Source organism: Bison bison, unplaced genomic scaffold, assembly GCF_000754665.1.
Source record: "Bison bison bison isolate TAMUID 2011002044 unplaced genomic scaffold, Bison_UMD1.0 scf7180017864039, whole genome shotgun sequence".
In the NCBI taxonomy this organism is placed as follows: domain Eukaryota; kingdom Metazoa; phylum Chordata; class Mammalia; order Artiodactyla; family Bovidae; genus Bison; species Bison bison.
Window position 1 is genome coordinate 3,427,020 of NW_011494611.1, and position 16,643 is coordinate 3,443,662.

The 16,643-nt window shown below is 53.1% G+C and overlaps 1 protein-coding gene across 8 annotated transcripts in view; it reads right to left on the reverse strand.

Moving 5' to 3' along the window:
* RGS3 (regulator of G-protein signaling 3) overlaps positions 1-16,643 on the reverse strand; it is a 138,588-nt gene that overhangs the window by 3,501 nt on the left and 118,444 nt on the right. For 6 of the 8 annotated variants that reach the window (XM_010835147.1, XM_010835148.1, XM_010835149.1 and 3 more), the window contains 2 exons: positions 12,673-13,632; positions 3,965-4,029 (listed from right to left, as the gene is read on the reverse strand). In XM_010835147.1, the coding sequence (XP_010833449.1) occupies positions 3,965-4,029; positions 12,673-13,632 (1,025 nt within the window). The other 2 variants (XM_010835154.1, XM_010835152.1) reach the window with 2 other exon arrangements.

The following is a 16,643-nucleotide window of genomic DNA, read 5'->3' on the forward strand; positions in this document are numbered from 1 at the left end:
CCCTCCTGGCCAACCCTGAGAGGGAGCCCGTGAAAGGGGCATGTGTCTGGAAGGGGCGGCCTCTGGGGCCCGCCCAGGCAGGAAGCCAAACCGTTTATTTGTGACTGGCCTCCCCGTTACCATGGCAGCGCCCTGGGAAGGAGGAGAAAACAAGTCAGCAAATTGCTGGGAGGGAAGGCGGGAGGGAAGGGAGGCTCTGCCCACCAGGGTGGCAGGACAGGCTATTTTTAGCCACGAGCCATTTTTAGCCCTGACACTCCCCGGGGGCAGATTTCAGCCTGTGGGCAAGCTGCTGGCGAGAAAGGGGTTAAGCATCTCCTGCTCATGATTGCTTCCCTGGTCCCTAGACCCCTATCTGGGCACCTCCCTGTGAATAGTTTCTGCCAGCACACCGCGCAGTCTCCGTCATCGTCATCGGCTTTGGATATACCCACCCATGAATATGCAGGATGTCCCACGAAGTTTCAAGTTTTAAGCTCCAGTCACTTCAAAAGTACAAAGCCCATAAACTCTCAAAAACATCATTTGAAACAAATTAACTTTTTTACGCCTACTTAGTCTTATGACTTTTGAATAATACATTTTTTTGTTTTAGTTTTTGATCTCTGTCCTTCTGATTAAAGACGACAAATGCTGACTGAACCGAAAAATTAAATGCGTGAAATTTAAAATGCGTTATCAAAATCGTAAAGCTAAGTAAGTGTAAAAGAAATTTAAATAATGGACTTTCAAATGTGTTTTATACGTTGGGCAGCATACTTCTGAAGTTATCCGAGCTTCAAAGGTTACTAAGACCAACAGGATGCCCTGTTTAATGAAGGCAAGTGGTGAGGGTGGAAGTTCAGAGCAGAAGTGGTGCAGCAAGACCGTCTCAGGTTCAGCTCCCAGCCCCAGCAGTTACCAGCTGTGTGCCCTTTATCAAGTTACCTAACCTCTCTGAATGTCATGCTTTCTTATCTGTTGAACACAGATGATGACAGTACCTACCATCTGCTGGGATTCTTTCGAGGCAAGGAAAAAATGCACAAAAAGCTTTAGCACAGTGGCTGGGGCAAAAGCGATCAGGCTTACCTACATGGACCCTGAGGTCCTAGGGCAGCTGATTGGAGGTGAGGACTCTGCTCTAGCAGATTCCAAGCCAATGAGATAACGCCAAGGAGTCCAGGGACAAGCAGCCCTCTGGTGAGGATCAAGGCCCTCTGAGAGCCTTGGTGGGTCTAGGAGTGAGAGAGCCCAGCTTCTTGGGGCACCGTGCTCTGCTTCGGACCCCTGCTCCTGGCCCACTATCGAGGTGAGGCCATAGAAGCTGGGGGGAGGGGGGTGGCGGGAGGAGAGCTTGCCTGAGGTCCAACCTGCAGGCTGCTGCCATCCACTTGGGCTCCTTGCTGGCTCAGAGACCACTGTGTTTCCCTGTGGCTGGAGGAGTCTGAAGCGCCTGCCCAGCCAAGCCTTTCGTCCCTAGATGCACAGCTAGGCAGATCCACAGCCACACGGCACAGCTGCAAAGAGCCTCGAGAGTCCCTGATTGCCACCCGGGTAACTCGAGAAAGGGTGGTAGAGGCCAGAGATGCCCCACATGGGCCCAGAGAGCAGAGCTGGGGCCCCCAGAGGAAGCTAAAGGGACACTTTCCTCCAATCAGAGCCACGGAAAGACGGAGCAAGTGGCCTCTGAAGAATGGGCTCCCATCACTAGGAGCTCAAGGCTACTTCGCAGGGACTGCTGCAGACCTCCTTCAGGGTGCTCGGCTTAGAAATAACAGGCTCTGTGGGAATTCCCTGGTGGTCTAGTGGTGAGGATTCTGTGCTTCTACTGCAGGGTGCCTGGGTTAGATCAGATCCCTGGTCAGGGACCTAAGATCCTACAAGCTGCGTCATGAGGCCAAAAAAATAAGTAAATAAATAACAGGCACAGAAGGAAAAACATAAATTAAAAAAATTTAAATATATGTTTATGCACATTTACTTTTTTAGAGCCATCACGCCAGGTTTCAGATCTCAACTCTTGGAAAAGCAACTTAACCTTGGAAAACCAACTTAACCTCTTTCTGCCTCAGTTTACTCATTTGTAAAACAGGTTAAATAAGAAAAAAGGAAAGTAAAATAAAAATTATGGTAAGAACCCAGGTCTCCCGCATTGTAGGCAGATACTTTACCATCTGCACCACCAGGGAAGTCAGAAAAATAGTACAGATAAACTTATTGGCAAAGTAGAAACAGAGTCACAGATGCAGAGAACAAACCTAAGGTTACCAAGGAGGGGTTACACATTAGGAGATTGGGTTTGACATATATACACTGCTATGTATAAAACAGATGACTAATGAGAACCTACTGTTCAGCACAGGGAACTCTACTCAATGCTCTGTGGTGACCTAAACGGGAAGAAAATCTAATAAAGAGTGGATATTTGTATAAGTGATTCACTTTGCTATACAGCAGAAACTGACACAATATTATAAAGCAACTATACTCCAATAATTTCTCTTTTCTTTAAAGTATTGTAAAGGCAGGCGGCACAGTGGTACAGAATCTGCCTACCACTGCAAAAGACGCAGGTTTGATCCCTGAGTCAGGAAGATCCTTTGGAGTAGGAAATGGCAACCCACTCCAGTATTCATGCCTGGAAACTTCCATGGACAGACGATCCTGGCAGGCTGCAGTCCATGGGGTCGCAGAGTCAGACATAACTGAGCACGCAGGCGTGCATGCAAAGGTCAAATTAGATAATATATGTAAATGCACACAGAACAGTGCCTAGCACAATAAATATGAGCTATTTATCACTGCAGATTCGAAGAGTCCTCGCCTAAGCATTTAAGAATGTGAGCCATGGGCCATCAAGTGGCAGTGCCCCACTTGGAAAGAAGGCCAGAGTGGGCGAGGCAGGAGAGCTCCAGCACCCTGGATGCCTGCCCTCTGCTGCCCTCCACTGCCGCACTCCTGGGAGTGCCACCCTCAGCCATTCTGGTGCCGCCTGCACCAGATGGTTGGTACAAAGAGTCATCTCTGTGCATTTCACCTTCCCTAGAAAGTGCAACGGTTCTGGCTGCAGAGTGAGAGAAGCCCAATGTTGCTGCAGGAACCTGGAGAGGGCAGGGGAGCTGGGGAGAAAGAGTTTCTGGGAGTGGACCTGAGCCGAGGTCGAGGTCAGGGAAGAACGTGGCAGAAGGCACCTGGGAAGGACTCGTCCCCCGACCCTGAGGCCGGCCTAATTGGTGTGCTGCGATGGGCTCTACAGGACCTGGAGGGGAGGGGGTTCCCTCTGAGGGCCACCATGTCCCTTACCGCCTTCTCCTCTGTCCCTGCCCGCAGTCTCCACGGCCTGGGGTACAAGGAGACCGTGGAGAAAACCCCTCACTCTCTGTTAATAAGTGAGCACCTCTAACAAACCTCCGAATCGAAAGTATAAATTGTGTGGAGGGGGTGGGGGCAGAAAGGCATGGGGGCGTATGGGATCCGCTCTCTGAGCCTGCAGCACCCCCTCCTGGCAATGCCCAGGACTGCCAGCATTCAAGAGCTCAGTGGAGAAAGGGGACCCTCGTGACCAGGCCAGTCAGCCCTTTCTCAGAGGGAGCAAAGAACTCGTCGCGGTCACTTGGCCACCGCTTGGCTTGGCAGGTGGACAGAGCCAGGGCAACCCGGCTGCTTGCTTTTGCTTGGTTCCCTGTGGCTTCCAGACACTAAATCTGCACCTTGCCTCACTCTGTGTGGATGGACGCTGAGGGCGGCGCTGGGTGCTCAGGACCCTGGCTGGCCTCACCCTGGGGCCATGGCTAGGTCCCAAGATCCCATTTTTCATGAGTGTCTGTCTAGGGTAGGACTGGATGCAGCCCCTTCTCCCTGCCTCTGCCCCTGGCCCACTGGGCAGGGAGAATAAGCCAGAGGACAGGGCAAGGAGAGGGGTGCAGGGACCGCTCCCCCGCCCCCATCACTAGGGTGAGGACCATAGATCTTTCCAACGTACAGGTTTTTGCTCTTTCTCTTCCGGGAGGTGTCATCATCGTCCCCTACTGTGTCAGGCCCGCTCATCTGCAGAGAAAACATAGACACGTTGCAGCCTGGGCTGTTGTCTGAGCAAAGAAAGGCTCAGGGATCTAGCAGGTCCCACCAACCAGCCCACCCCCACCTCCATGCTCCCACCCCTTGAAGAACAGTGGAGGGAGGAAGACCCCGCTACTAGGAGCAGCCTGTTCTTGGAGTGTCCTCCTTGAGCACCTAGGAATGCAGCTTGAACAGGAACAGCCAGAAACACAGCGCTCATAGCAGTAGGGCAGGACAGAGACAAAGCTTCAGTCAAGGTTCTACTGTGTGACTTAGCCAACTGCTGTCCCTCTCTGAGCCTCTAGTGCTTAATTTCAACATGGAGATCATAATGACTAACCAACTCAGGATTCTGAGGTTTTTAAAGAGACCGGGGATGGGTCAGCAGCGTGTTAAGTGATTTATTACATAGAAGAGCACCTCTCTTGCCTTGAGAGCTTCCCTGGTGGCTCAGATGGTAAAAACATCTGCTTGCAATGCAGGAGACCCAGGTTTGATCTCTGGGTGGGGAAGATCCCCTGGAGAAGGAAATAGCAACCCACTCCAGTACTCTTGCCTGGAAAATTCCATGGATGGAAGAGCCTCGTAGGCTACAGTCCATGGGGTCGCAAAGAGTGGGACACGACTGAGCGACTTCACTTTCACTTTCTCTTGCCTGTCTCTTAAAACTTTCCATGGCTCCCAAGTACCCTTGAGATAATGTCCAAACTCCAGGACATGATGTACAGAGTTTACCATCTTCGGGTCTGGGCAGAAAGCTCCGTATCACCATCAGTTACAACTCTGTCGGTTATCTCTCTGGCCTGACCCCTGCTCCAGCAACCTCTTCAAACTGCCCTCCAACCAAAAACCATTCCAACCAAAAACCTTCCCAGCCAGGCTCTGCACACGCTCTTCCTTCCATGGGAGATGTTTTGGTGACTCTCTCACCTCCCATTCCTTCCAAGACCCAGCCTCAGCAAAGACCTAGACCTCAGGTAAGCTGCTTAAATGCCTCCTGACCCAGGAAGCCCTCCTTGACCCCTAGACCAAGCGTGTGCCCTCTTCACCCCTTTGAGGTCCCCGCCGTATCCAACATGGCTTCTCTCCGATCTGTCTCCTCTAATGAAGTGTGAGTTCCCAAGAGCAGGGCCCCTGTCTGCCTTCACCTCTGTCTAGGTCACCTTGATTGGGCCTGGTGTACGTTAGGAGCTCCAGAAATACTTGAATGAATGAATGAATCAAGGGAGAGGGAAAGCAGGTTGGGAAGGATGTATCTTGAAGGCTTCACACTGCTTGATTAATGGCCTGCAATTTTATTTCCTGCTGTTCCACTGAGCCCCCAGATTCTGCCCTGCCCTACCTCCACCCCCCTTCCCTTTGCCTATGCTGTGCCCCCTTCCTGGAAGGCCTTCTCCTCTTCTGCCCAATCTTGACACCCTCCCAGCCTGTCACCCCTCCTCTCCTCCACACCACTGCAGACTCCCACCGTCTCTCCTGGGGCCGCCCTCTGTTGCCCTGCCTCTGTGTGTCCATCCTCCTCCTGAAGAAATCAGACCCCTACAGTGCCACCCCAGGGCAGAAGCACAGGAAATGCATCGAGATGTTGGAATAGCTGTGGCTGAGACGTCCTAAGACAAGACGGACGGCCACCAGGTGTGACTCTCAGCTCTGACTCCTCGTGAGTCACACCTTGGATCTCAATTTCATTTGTAAAAGAAAGAAAATGGGCTGAACTTTAAAATACTATGTTATCAATCCTGGGAGGAAAAGTGGGCTTAATCCAGATATAGCCGGAGCTACCAGCCTCAGTGGGGCAACGACCCAGAAATGGAAGGATGGATGGATGGATGAGTTATAGCTTCATTCATGGAGTTCATGCTATAGGCCAGACCTCAGAATGGACATTATCCAGACACTGTCTCATTAATCTCAGAGGAACCTCAGAGAAGTTAAGTCATCTGCCCAAGGACACCCAGCGTTTATGTGACAGCTGGAATCTAGGTCTCTCTGAATTTAAGGTGATTTCTTAATTTCTCCTGTGTTTCTCCGCCAGAGGATGCTGGTACTCAGATGCAAGGACGGGACACATCTTGAAGGTTTTCAATGAACGACTCGGGAAATGCCGCCTCTTTCCTGAGAAAGCTGCCCCACCAAGGTTGTAAACACGTGTGTACGTGCGCACACAGGCACACGCCCAGCTATGGTACGGGACTCCGGATCTACAGTTTGCAGGCTGGGTATGGGTGCTGCCTCCACTAACTCTGGAGACGTTCCCAGACTTTCTCAGTTTCAGCTTCTTAACTCCGGCAGAGGCATGCACCCTGCTTTTGGGAGATTCACCAGGATGAAGTCTGGGCCCCAAGGCCCGACTGGCACACAGGGCACCCTCAGGGACTGGGGGCTGCCAGCATTCACCGCCCAGTGATTTTGGTGTCACTGTCGCCCTTGCACACAGGGCACAGTCGTCTGGCCTGGCCCGGCAAGGCCTGAAGCCCCCACCCGTGGGAAAGGGCCCAGAGCACTGGGCTTCCTCCCATTTAACCTCAGCTTCCGCACTTTATCGGCCCCACACAATGGGCCTGGGGACCACTCCCGCCCCGCCCGCCACCCCCAGGCTCTGCTCTGCTGGGAACCAGGCTCTTCCTTCCACTGCTGGGAGGGGGTCATCTTCTCCAGGGTCGGCTCTCATCAATCAGCCTGAGAGAAGGGCCAGGGAGCTCAGGCCCTGGGAGTCCACCCCCAAAGTAGCCAGCGAAACCCACACACCAAGGGGGTGCTGTGTGCCAGAAAGAGACTGAGACAGAAAGTCGGGGCTGTGATTTCCAGTCTCAGCTTGGCTGCCAAGCCTCCTGTCTCTGGGAGCTGCAGTGAGTCCTGCCTGAGGCTCAGCACACAAAGGGTCTCTCCTTCCCATCTACTCCCCCGCTCTGCTCCTTGGCTCCTCCGTGCTGAAAGGTGACTGGAGATGAACCCAGAACCACTCAGCCCGCCCTTCACTCCAGACAGGTCCCTGAGGCCCGCCCAGCTCCCACCCGGCCACCTCCAGGGACTGGAGGAATAATTACCGTTTATATTGTAACTATGACTATTACAATAGTCATGGAATAAGAGTTAAATGCTAAACTGCCTGGATTTGAATCCTAGCTCAGCCACTTATTAGCTAATCGACTTCAGCCAAATTATATCCCCTCTCTGTGCCTCGGTTTTTTTTATTTGTAAAATGAGGATAATAATTGGACCTCTCAAGGGGTGTTATGTGGATTAATGAACACCTGCGGAAGTGCTTGATAACCAGTAGCTATGGTGATATGAACTGAGACTGCCTCCTGCCATATCAATAAACAAGAAATGTCACAGCCATCAGTGATCTCTGGCCTCCAAATGTGAACGAGGGCTCCCCAAACTGCAGTCTAGCAGATGCCGCCCGCCCCCCCCCATCCCCCCAACAGTGACTGCTGAGGTGCTGGGGAATGCAAGAAGTAGCCATCTGCCAACTCCTAATGAAACAGGATCGGCCCCAGACAGCTGGGGTGCACGCGCGAGGAATGAATTCAGTGAGCCCAGAGGTTTGTATCTTCCCATACACAGAATGCTAAATTCCTTAACTTGATACCTGATCTTTGATGTTCAGACTGTCTGCAAACTTGTATATAGCTTGACTTCCCCTCCTGTCTCCTTGGAGCAGTTTTCTCAGATACACTGAGATGCTATCTCCCAGGCTCCCAGTCATTCCCACCAAACAAAATAACTCTCTACTTTCAGGTTGTAACTCTGTTTTTTTAGTGGTTCGAGCTGTTACTCACTGCGTGCCAGGCAATGTGCTAAAGCGCTGTGTCATACTTTCATTTAACCTTCTCAACAATTCTAAGAGCTTTTTGCTGTTATTTCCCCCCAGTTTACAAAGCTGAGGAAACTGAGGCCCAGAGCTGTGTGCTAAGTCACTTCAGTCGTGTCCGACTCTTTGTGACCCCATGGACTGCAGACTTCCAGGTTCCTCTGTCCATGGGATTTTCCAGGCAAGAGTACTGAAGTGGGTTGCCATTTCTATTTGCCCGGGCTCTCTGAGCTGGCCAGTAGCAAAAAAAATTTCAGGTCTGGCTGCAGACCCCACCCATGACCGAGGGGTCTCCTATAAGCAGGGCCTCACCTGATTCCCCCTGTTGGTCCTGACCTGACTTCTGGGGCCATGTGGCCATGCCTGGCTCCTCTCTCTGACCCAGACCATCCTGGCAGACCACATGGAACTTTGCAGAAACACTGGGGCTAAACTCTACACTTATTTGTTTAGACAGAGGAACGAATCCTCTAGGCTTTTTCAGGTAGGAGGCTGGAAGTTGCTATCATGCCTTGGAGCTAGAAGGTGTCTCAGGGGCTCCCTTGTCTGAACCACAGCCTAGATGGGAAACTTAGTGCAGCAGGGTGGGCACCCTCCCCTGGCAGCCTCTGCGCAGGCTGGCTTCCTGCAGGAGGGGAGAAGGAAGCAGCGCCAGGGAGGGGCCACAGCCTCTTCTTCCCACTGTCAAGGAATGACCCATGATTCTGGGCTGAGCCAGGCCAGGCTGGGGTGAAATTCACAGATGCTCTTGCAGTGTCCCTAACTCCCAGAAAAAGGACAGACACGGGCCCAGAAAATCTGTCCTGCCGGACCCTTTTGGGAGCAGCCGGCAAGATGCAGGCCTGGCAGCAGAGGGCGCTGTGGGACAACTCAAGCCAGCACAAGAGCCAGCCTGCCTCAGGATATCCCACGGGATAACCCCAGGGGATCTTCTCTTCTCTAGGCCTCAGGCAACCCACCCGTAAGATGATCGCGGCCGAGTGTTCCATCTCTCAGGTCTGTCTGGGTCAGATACTCCTAAACACAGCAGAGGGGAGGGGTAACCTGGGACTGTCACCTCTGTGACAGATTGCACTATGGCCCGCCTCGGTGTAGCCACACGGCAACACAGTGACTGGCCGAAGGCCACAGGAGCTCTGTCTGGCCCTCCTGGGTCTCATTGTATCACAGGATGACTACCGTGGGCACAGAGCTGTCAATATACTGCAGCCGTCTTGAATCCCTGGGACAACTCCCTGAAGACTTAGCCACTCCTGTTTTATAAGAGAAAATCGAAGCTCAGGAAAAAAAAAAAAAGCTCAGAAACTTGGCCAAGGCCTCAAGACCAGGAGGGAGGAGGCAGAGCTGGGACTGAACCCAGTCTGTCTGACTCCACAGCCCGAAGACCTCACCCCTCTCCTCTTCACCTCTTGCCTGGCTCTGCCTGGAAACTGTGGTCGGTTGGCATCCGTGGACCCTCCCTGAAAAGCCACGCCCAAACTGGGAAAACGGAAGTCACAGGAAAACCTGCCGCCTCCCCCAGCGGCCAGTCCCCAACCCGCTGCCCCTCACCTGCTAGAGGTGTGCAGGGTTTAGGACAGGCTCAGAGAGGACTGGACAGGGTGAGGCCACTGTCCAGCTCCATCGTCATGTGGCCTGGGACAAACCCTTCTCCCTAGGCTTCAGACTCCCCACTGTAAGATGAGTACAACTGGTCCCAGCTTGCGGCAGTGCTGTGAAGGCTACAAAGGGGGCGTGGGGGGCGGGAGATGCCCGGTGAATGCTGGGAGGACTGCTACTGCTCTTGCTGTCCTCCTTTTTCTCATCACAACCATTGTCGTCAGCATGATCCCCTTTATGGAGGACCTAGCAGGAGCTGAGTGCCAGGTACTCTTCTGAATGCTTAACCCAAGTCAGGCTCTTTAATCTTCCCAGTAACCCTATGATAGAGGTACTAGTTACTCATAATACCCATTTTACTGATGAGGAAACAGGCTCAGAGAAGGGCAGGGATTTGCCCAAGTCCCACCGCCAGTGAGGGATGGAGGGGGACCAGGGTTTCTGTCTAGCCTAGACTGCACTTCCACTTGACAAGGGTTAGCTTCTTACTGAAGCCGGCTGTCTGGAAGGAGAAGAATATGAACAATGCTGAAGGACTCGAGGCCTGGCAAGCAGAAGCCAAGTGGTAGGGTGGCAGCCTCTGAGGTCCCTGCCAGCTAGTCACTCAAGCCCAAGAAAGGAGACAACAGGCCAACAGAGGGTGGGGGATGGGAGGATGCCAGTGGGAACCTTCAGCTCCCAAAGGAGGAAGCTGGGACGGGAGAGAGAGCTGTCCTAGGCATGCTGGACTACCAGGAGGAAATAATTTCCCCCAAATTGGAGCTGAGATCAACTGGTTTGGGGAACTAGAAACGTATGTGAGAATGTGTGTGAATGTATCTGTATAGAAATATCTGTACTGGAACAAGAGCAGATGGGACAGAACTTGGAAGGGTCTGGTGGGGACAGTGAGATTGGGAGGCCCAAGATGGGTGTGGGTCCTTGGACCTCAACCGTCATCCAGAGGAGAGTGTCCAGGCCTGGCCTGAGTCGGCCTGAAGCCTCACTTCAGTAGGACAGAGGTCTGGACTCCTCTCTATAGAAACTGACTCCAAAAAAATGGCCTTAGATGGTGATACTCAAACTATGGGAAATGTCCCAATCCCTGAAGACTGGTTTAAAACGCAGGGTCTGGGCACTGCCCCCTGGAAATTCTGATTCCAGCTTCTAGGGAGGGGAATTAGAAATCTATATATTAATGACCTCTTCCCCTGATGATTTCAGAGCACATCAAAAGTGCTTACAGATGAGGAAATAGATCCAGTCCCCTTGCCTTTGGAATTTAGTTCTAATTCCTGGACACGAAGTTTCAGGCCCTTTCCTGGAGGGCCCCAACCCACCCTTCCAGCATAGGCACTTTTCAGCAGAAGGTGTTATCCCTCGTGCCCAGCGGCCTTATTGCTAGTGGCTGAGAAGCTACAGAGGTTTCTGAGGCCATGTCTCAATTTGGTGGGGAAGTGTGCTGGAATCCATTAGTCATGTCTGCCACAGGTTTAGAGGCAGGAATGGCAGCATGCATGCCATGCATCAGCCATCCATGCACTGTAGATATCTCTTGTTCTAGCTAAATTAACTTCTGCAGAGTCTAGTCTAGGTCATGTTCTTTCACAGTATGCCTACCTCATCCTCTCTGTTTATTCTAAACCTGCTCAACTTTCAAAGCCAAGGTGAGGAGCATCTTTTGCTAGAAGCCTTCCCTGGTGGCCCTGTGCCCTGGGGTCTCTCCTCCCCGAACCTGCATGACCACCCACCCCCAAGCCTCACAACAGTTGTCATAACAACTCCTTGCACCACACTGACTGTTAGCACCTCCACAGCATTTGCCTGGCGCCTAGACTAATGACATCAGGCACCAAGTTCTTTAGAAGGTGAAGTGAAAGTGTTAGTAGCTCAGCCGTGTCTGACTCTTCGTGACTCCATGAACTGTATCCTCTGTCCACAGAATTCTCTAGGCGAGAATACTGGAGTGGGTTGCTATTCCCTTCTCCAGGGGATCTTCCCAACCCAGGGATGGAACCCAGGTCTCCTGCATTTCGAGCAGATTCTTTTCACTGTCTGAGCCACCAAGGAATCCGCAGGCTCTTTGGGCTCACCCTCAATTGCCATGGGTTGTAAGTGCTATTAATCTCTGCTTTTCAGAGAAGACACTAAGGCTCAGGAGGGCTGAGTGGCTCACCCAAGACCACATAGTAAGTGAGGGACAGAGACCAGATTCAAACTGGCTAGTGGGCCTCAAGGGTTTCCCAGGTGGCTCAATGGTAAAGAATCCACCTGCCAAAGCAAGGGATGCAGGCTCGATCCTTGAGTCAGGAAGATTCCCTGGAGGAAGAAATGGCAACACACTCCAGTATTCTTACCTGAAAAATGCCATGGACAGAGGAGCCTGGCGGGCTACAGTCCATGGGGTCACAGAGTTGGACTTGACTGAGCCAGTGAGCATGAACACAGATGGGCTTCAAAGCCATGATGCAGTCTTTCCACTGTTAGGCCACCCCACTGGCCCACACAGAGAACACATTCCTCACAGGCTGAGATCAGCCTCATGCATCTTTGTGGCCCCTGCTGTGGCATGGAGCACAGGGCCTGGCACACAGCAGGAAATCAATAAACACTTATTCATCTATTTATAAATATTTGCAAGAGACAAAGAGCATGGTGGTTAAGAGCTCCAGCCCTGGAGCCTCATTCTAATTCTGGTTCAGACATTTATAAACTGTGCAACCCAAGGCGAGTGACATGACCTCCCGGTACCTCAGTTTCCCCATCCGTAGCAGGCAACAACAGTGTCTACCTCCTAGGGTGGCTGTGAGAGTTAATGAGTTCATATAAATTGCTTAGAATAATACCAGCATGGAGGAAACATGTGTTGTCACGCTTGTGGGCTGACAGGTTTCTAGTCTGGCTAGGCTTGGACCAAGTGTAAGTTATAACTATTTCTCCAGCTAGCATGTTGGATCTTATAGATCCACATATACCTGCTCTATTTTTGGTGGATTCCCCTGGTACAATGGAGCTGTAAGAATATCTGGAGTCAGAAAGTCTTGCATTTAAATCCAAGTTCTGCCTTCTTGGTCCCTCTGGGCCTCAGTTTTATCATCTGTTAAATGGGTAGAAGGCTTATTGGAAGGTTGAGACAAAAGCAGAGGTGGGACAAAGCCAAGATTCATTCCCTGCAGCTCTTGGACCCATCCAGCCCTGTCATGTACCCTGTTCCCCTCCACCATTGGGCTCCTTACCTTCCTGTGTCCTGTGAAGAAGAGGGAAAGGTGGTGCATTGAGCCTCCATTGCGGCCCAGTTCCTTCTTGAGGGTGCGGGGGGAAGGCATGGCCCAGGTGGATGTGGTGCCCTCGCCATCCGAGCAGTGCAGGGTGGTGTCGGAGGAGAAGCAGGGCCCACGGTTCTCCTGCAGCAGGCTGCCCTCGCTGTGCGTCCGGCGCCGCAGCGAGTTCTGCACGCGCAGCGAGAGGCCGCCCTCGGCACCCGGGCCCGTCTCGATCATGCTGCTGCGCTTGGCCTCCCCGCGTTCTCCGTAGTTGTCATCACTTGTGTCCTCGTCCTCGTCCTCCTCCCCCTCCTCGGCCTCCTCTGCATCCTCCTCGTCGCCCGAGCTGCCCCCCTCTGCCCCTGCCTTCTGGCTGTAGGTGCTATCCAGCCGGACCTCGGGGATCACGAAGTTTGGCTTGGAGGCCAAGGGCGGGTTCCCTGTGGCTGCTGGTGGGTCCCCAGAGCTCGTGGTCTCCTCAGCAAGGGGCTCAGATGCCAGGGGGCCCTGGCCGGGGGGCAGGTCTTGATGGGGCAGAAGGTCCTGGGCAGGGGCTTCCTGGAGGGCAGGGAGGTCTTTACTGATCAGAGGGCCTTGGCCGGGAGAGGATTCTCGCCCAGCAGAAAGGTCCTGGCATGGAGAGAAGACTGCGGCTGCAGGGTGTTCCTGGCCTGGTGGGGAGTCCTTGCTGGGCGAGCATTCCTGGCGCACAGGAGGTTCTTTGCAAGAAGATGAGTCTTTGCTGGGTGTTGATTCTGGGTCAGCAGAAGGTTTCTGGCCAGAAGAGGAGTCCTCTTTGGGTGGAAGCTCTTGTCCGGGAAGAGGCTCCTGGCCAGGAGACGGGTCCTTGCTGGGTGAGGGGTCCTTGGCACCCGGCCCCTTCCCTTTCTCCCCGGGCATTTCCTTCTCATCCGCCTCTGATCCCTCAAACATCTGTGAAATAAAGAGAAAACGAGAAAGGCTTACAAGAGGAGGCTACCACGCACGAGTCAGTGTCACAGAGACTGAAAATGAGGCAGTGATCCACAGCCCACAGCCTGTACCCCACGGTGTGAAAGCCGAAGCGCCCCGTGGAGACCCGACAGCCCCTTTGGCTTAGCTGAATATGGGCTTTCCACCCTCACTGCTTGCTGGAAACTTGCGCTCCATCAAAACATGGTTGGTCATTTAAGGGAGACAAGGGAGAGGTTAGTTACCATTATACGGCTTCTCTCATATGCCAGGAGCCGTGGCAGATTAAACCCCCTTATGTAATGTTCCCCGGGGGCTTTCTTGGTGGTTCAGAAGGTTAAAAAAAAAATCCATCTGCCATGTAGGAGACCCAGATTTGAGCCCTGGGTCAGGAAGATCCCTTGGAGAAAGGAATGGCAACCCACTCCAGTATCCTTGTCTGGAGAACCCCATGGACAGAGGAGCATAGTGGGCTACAGTCCCTGGGGTCACAAAGAGTCAGACACGACTGAGTCACTAACGCTAACATGTAATGTTCCCAATGGCCCTCGAAGGGGAGTGTCGCGGTCCTTCTGCGAGTAAGTCGCTCTGTGAATAAATGAGGAGCAGACATCCTTGGCCTTCATGGACCAGAGTCAAAACAAGCCCCAAGCCAGAGCAGCTACCAAGTGAGAGAATCCCAGACCCAGCCAAAGGATACCTTCCACCTGAACCAAAGCCTTTCAAAAGCCTTAGTGAGTCATTTGAAGAAGAACTTGCTTTGAATGTTCAGCTTTTTTTGAAACTAGTAAACTGGAAAAAAACCCAGAACTTCAAAATACTGTGCATACCAGTACTCAACAAATGTCATAGACATGTGGAACCTCACTGAGAGGGATCACCCACCCCGTGCTTTTTAAACTATGACTGGAGGAACCTCAGGAGTCGCACGTACAAACAAAAGAGGAAGCATTCCTGCCTTACACACCACCCTCAGAATCCTTGGAGTTTTCGCTGGGTTCCTGCAGATTTCATTTGCAAAGAAGAAAATACTGCCCTTACTCCGAGTCTGAAAAGCAGCTATCTCACAGGAAGACTGGGGCTCAGAGAAAGTCAGGGGTGCCCCACAGGAAAGTGGGTCAGGCTCGGGCTAGGCTGGGCTCCCCCCATCACAGTCGAGGACCTGGAGTGCTGGATCGGGAACTGCTCAGAGCCCAGGTTCCGTCCGTGAAGAGGCCACAAGGACACAGAACTAATGAAAGAGGAAGATGCCACACATTTATGAGAACTGTACAGATAAGCGTATGCACACACACCCACACCAACACACACACAGGTGCAGAATTTCAGGGTAAATGCCTCAGAACATAGGTTAAGAGCTCTTACTGTAAAGACCACTAATGTTCATTTGACGGATGAAGAAGCTGGGCCCAAAGAGCAAGTACTTACCCACTATGGCACAGCTGCCAGAGACTGAAAGGCCATGCCTGCAGCTGGGAACTCTTTTAAGCCCTGGGCCGGCCAGGCCTCACATCTGGGAATAAGGGGCCCAGCTGCAGCCCAGGGCAGCTGCTGCACCCACGTGTCAGGGGTCAGAGTGGCATCTGGGAGCACCAGAGTGGATGTGAAAGGCCAGTGGGGTAAAAAGCACTGCCTGGGAGGATGAAAGTGAAAGCCCCTCCCACCTCCACCTCCTGGGTTGTGGGAGGGAGAAAGTTGCTGAGCCAGGAGGGGGAGCCTCAGAGGACTGCAGGATGATCTGGCCAGAGTTTGGTTCCCAGGTACAGGCAAAGACAGGGGCCCACTTACCCCGAGGACTGCCTGCCCTGCAAATCCTGCCCGCAGCTCCACGGTGAAGACTTACCCACCCAGGAAATCCTCAGACCACACAGCCTCAGACGTGGGAGCTTTGGCGAGCCCATATCCCCACTGCACGGATGGGGAGACTGAGGCCCAGAAAGGAGAAGGGGCCAACCTAGAATCACACAGTGGGGCCAGGAAGAGCCAGTCCCTAAACCCTCTGGACCTCTGGCTTGCCACCTATGAAACTGAAGAACCAAGGTACCCAAGCGACACACGAGGAGAGTACACTATAAGAGTCCCAAGCTCTGAAATGGGATGGTGGTGGTGGTGTGGTGGTTGTGGTGATGAAAACATTGTTCATGAAACTTAAACAGTGCCACATCTTTCTCATGGACCCCTAGAAGCAAACTGTCAGGCTCCCAGAATCGAAGTTGGCAATTGTGATTCCAGGCACCCCCAATCCGGGAATCTCATCTGGGAACCTTAGTTTGTTCCCAGGGGGGTCAGAGAGACTCTCCACTGAAGTAACAGAAAGACAGAGGGCCCAGCCTGGACAGTGACCTAGGGACTTGCCCAAAGGCACCCGTAAACGCAGGGCTAAGCTGGGGTTAGAGCCTGACTCCTGGCTCTCTCTTCCCAAGCCCCCTTTGGATCTCAGTTCCCAGGGCAGCCCAGCTCCTGCCTGCCCCCTCCCACCAGCGAGCATTCTCCATCAGAAAAAGCAAACTGTGGGCAACGCCAGCTCCCTGGTGTCCCACGTTCTCTCACCTCCCCCTCTGCCAGACCCCTCCATCTGGAAGCATGGACAGTCGGAAGCAGCAATTGGTGCCCTCGGGAACTGGCACTGGGCCCTGAGAGAGGAGCAGGCCACCCTTCCCCTTCCTGGGGGTGGAGTGGGGCCAGGGCCTGCACCAGTAGTGACTGCAGCCGAGCAGCCTGCCCCTCGAAAAAGTGCAGCACCAGACCCAAAACCAGAAATGCAAGTCAGCCGGCCTCTGCCAGTGGTGCTCAGCGAGGCCAAAGCAAACACAGCCCGGAGGGGAAGTGCCTCTGTCCCCAGGGGGCCCCCGCCCCGGACGCAGAGAAACCACTCAGGACCCAGGGCTCTCACAGCACCCGCGGTTCCTGCTCAGACGGCCCCAGTCAGACTTTGGTTTTGCTTCCAGCAGTGTCATTTCCTAGCTGTGCGGAGAATATGGCCAAGCCTTCCC